The sequence below is a fragment of the Dermacentor variabilis genome, chromosome 10 (genome assembly GCF_050947875.1).
Source record: "Dermacentor variabilis isolate Ectoservices chromosome 10, ASM5094787v1, whole genome shotgun sequence".
Classification (NCBI taxonomy): Eukaryota; Metazoa; Arthropoda; class Arachnida; order Ixodida; family Ixodidae; genus Dermacentor; species Dermacentor variabilis.
Window position 1 is genome coordinate 120,692,124 of NC_134577.1, and position 3,374 is coordinate 120,695,497.

Consider the following 3,374-nt stretch of genomic DNA (forward strand, 5'->3'; position numbering starts at 1 on the left):
TGAGCAGAATGTTTCAACCTCGAACTTTGTGAAGAGCCTGGGGAACATAAAAAACGTGATAGAAGGCTTCTTAAGTACTGATTGCATAGCTAAATGCACGCTGAAGGTCGTGACATTCTTGCTTTTGTTTTTTTTGAACACAAATTTTTTTGGAGTGTCGTTTTTTATGTTACCTTCGTATCAAGCACACTTTCAAGGTGAACAAATAGCCACATCATAAATTTATAAAACGTCAAGGCCCAAAAGCAAGAATGTCACGACCTGCACTGTAGCCCAAGGAACAAGACAAAAAAACAGAGTCAGAATAGGCCAAATGGTAACAAAGAAATCAGCTCCGCAAACTGAGCAGAAAGGCAAAAACACAGTTTTGAGAAAAAGGCCTTCAAAGTTTTGCCTTGCCTCCACTCTCCTAAAATGCACCAGGATTGTAGTCCTTGGTGTCCTTAGCACAGCGGGGCTTCTTGGGCATGTGGCCTTTCATCTGATGTTTTTTCGATGCCTTTTTTTTCGTAGAGCATCCTTTTCTGCAGCTCTTTGAAGGGAATGCTTTCGTGGCTTCAAGCCAAGTGAGGCACAAAACTGTCTGTATGCACGAAGCGTTCCAGCATTGTACTTGCAGACTGCCTCATTGACAGCTGTCTCCGCTGCGATCAATGAAGCATTTTGCTCTTTTGGTAGAATTGACCAAATGACAGCGTGGAGACTCTCGGCTGCATTCTGAGTCTCCTTGCCTTGGCAACGGCTGAGTAGCTGAGGATCCGAGAGGCGTTGATACACAGGCAGCAACGCAGCTGAAACATGTGTTGCCAATTTGTACTTGTGTTCTGGCGGAGCTTTACCTTCAGCTTCTGCAGCCTGGTGTCTGCACCAGCTCAGGGGTCCTGGAGGGCAGAGCTCATGATGAGGGTCTTTATCTGTTGAAGTGATATGATAAAAGGTTGCCATTATGGCCCTTTGCATATCATCTACTTCACTATTGTTACGTATGGCCGTGCCATAATAATTGGTGAGCTTTTTGATTAGGTCTTGGGTCAGGCCACCCTTCCCTCCAATTGGTTTACTTCTTCTGCTTTTTGAGACAAGTGTTCGCAGGGCTGTACCCATCCTCTTTTTAACGTGATTGATACAGTCCTCTTTGTTGAATGTAATGAAGCCATAAGCCTTGTCTTCACAAAGGGCCTGGAAGGTACGGCTATCCCCATCACAAACAACACATGTGTAGCGGAGGTCATTCCTTTCCAGTGACCTTCTGAACAAGATCAACGCTGCCTCGACCTCCATACGGCTTGAGTTTGCATCGGTGTTCTTTTGGCACACGTGATTCTCTTTCCATTCACTGTAGCCTTCATCGTTTTCTTTCGGCCTAAGCGTGCATCCATGGCATCTGTTCGAGAGCACAACGCAGTCAAGCACCAGACCAGTGTAAAATTCAATTATTGTGCCCACACCAATATGGGATGCATGACCACGTGTCATCCATGTGCTGTCGTAGACTACCGTCACATTTTTTGTGAATGCCAGGTCCATTTCGCTGTAAACTTTCCGCACGGCTGCCACAGCATCAGAAAAGAGACTTGCTGCAGCCATCCCACCAGCAGGCCTGAATTTTGATTTCAGGTGTCTTTGGAATGTCTTATGGTGCAAGCCTCTGTGTGAAACGTTCATTACTGACCAAAAGTCAGTCAGTGCAGTTGCCCCTCTGCCAGTGGTTTTAATTGCTTGCATTGCACGCATATTCACGTCAAAAGCCTTACCACCCTCTACTCGCGGCGATGACCATTCACTTGCAACAACGCCGCAGGCATTGCAGGTCAGTAGCATTCGTGCAGCCAATCCATGCCTTGTTCCCAAATGAACAGTCAGTCCCGGCTGAGAGCATTCTTGGCACAAGGCATTCTTGTACAAAGCATTCAATGCTGTGACCTGCACAGCCAAAAACTCATCCGCCAGCTCCACATTGGCACAACTTCCTCTCTCACCTGTGAGCTTCATTTTTCTTTCGGTCGCTGAAACAGAACTGAGTGATGCTTGCACTGTCTCGGCTCGCCCAAGAGAAGCTTCTATCGATATGTAGTGCGGTTCCAAGTGAGCCTGAATTGTACTGCCGAATCTCGACTGCGTTTCATCCACGTGCGAGGTGCTTGGTCGCGGGTCCGAGTCGTCGGCGGGTGAAGTGCTTGGTCGCGGGTCCGAGTCGTCGGCGCGTGAGGTGCTTGGTCCCGGATCCGAGACGTCGGCGCCCGAGGTGCTTGGTCGCGGGTCCGAGTCGTCGGCGCCCGAGGTGCTTGGTCGCGGGTCCGAGTTGTCGGCGCCCGAGGTGCGTCGTCGCGGGTCCGAGACGTCGGCGCGCGAGGTGCTTGGTTGTGGGTCCAAAGCATCCACACATTGAGGGAACTGCTGCTGTGTGTCCACGATGTCCGCGCCGCACTGAACATCAGCAGAATCAGCACTGGAAGCTCTTGATGACGCTTTACTTTTGGGCATCGGAGACTTGCGCTTACGGCTGCCATATTGATGTGAAGTTTTGTATTTCTTCTTGTGCCGTCGCCGATCCATGATCACAGCCGAGATCCAACGCGAAACTACGCCACAGAGCTTCTGAGCCGCTACCGAAACTATGGAGAGGCTCGTGATACGGGCGATGGAGAACGTAGCCTCGGGAAGAGCAGACGACGCGCGGCACTTCGCCCGCCGTTGCTAGGGGCAACCGCTCCGGAGACCGACGGGGCCGCGCGCCGCTGTCACGTGGCGCGCGCCGCCAATCAGGAACCTCCGCGAGACCTCAAAACTTTTGCTTTTTCTGCATTTGTTTTCGCTCGGAGGAGGCCGGTAGGCGGCAGATTTGAAGCTGAAGAAATGCTCTTTCTCTTGCGACCAAGATGGCGGCGTTCGGTTGCGCCGTTACGGAGATGTCGTGGCTTGAAAAACACCGTCTTTTTGCGATTTCCGCAAAACTTCTCGTCGCCGTGGCTGATACAACAATTTTTTTAAAGCACTTCTAAGCGGTTTTCAGGGAAGATATTTTGGAATCAGGTAGAGAAAGGGTTATAAAAACTGAAAATGTGATTTTCGAAAAATCGGTTTTTCGGTCATTTTTCGCGATGCGAAAGCCGCGTCCCCCCTTAATCCAATTTGAATAGTTAAGGAGTAATATCTACTTTATTTAAAAAGAACACAGAAGGAAGGTGTTAGTATAATACACAGCGACAAAAATGGTCGAACTCATTCCAAATTGAGTTGAACATTTTCAAATACGAATAAAAAGGAGATGCCTACAGAAGTAAATATTTTTGAATATGAGCTATTTCTATCAAATGATAGCAAGCTCATCGGTATGTGACCTGAACTTTGTCACAGCTAAGATTCTCTCTCAG

General features: G+C 48.8%; 1 protein-coding gene across 1 annotated transcript; it reads right to left on the reverse strand.

Moving 5' to 3' along the window:
* Positions 1-477: 477 nt before the first annotated feature.
* On the reverse strand, positions 478-2,556 carry LOC142559397 (uncharacterized). The gene has a single exon (XM_075670998.1). It carries the CDS (start codon positions 2,554-2,556, stop codon positions 478-480), a length of 2,079 nt encoding a protein of 692 aa, XP_075527113.1.
* Between the last annotated feature and the right edge of the window lie 818 nt (positions 2,557-3,374).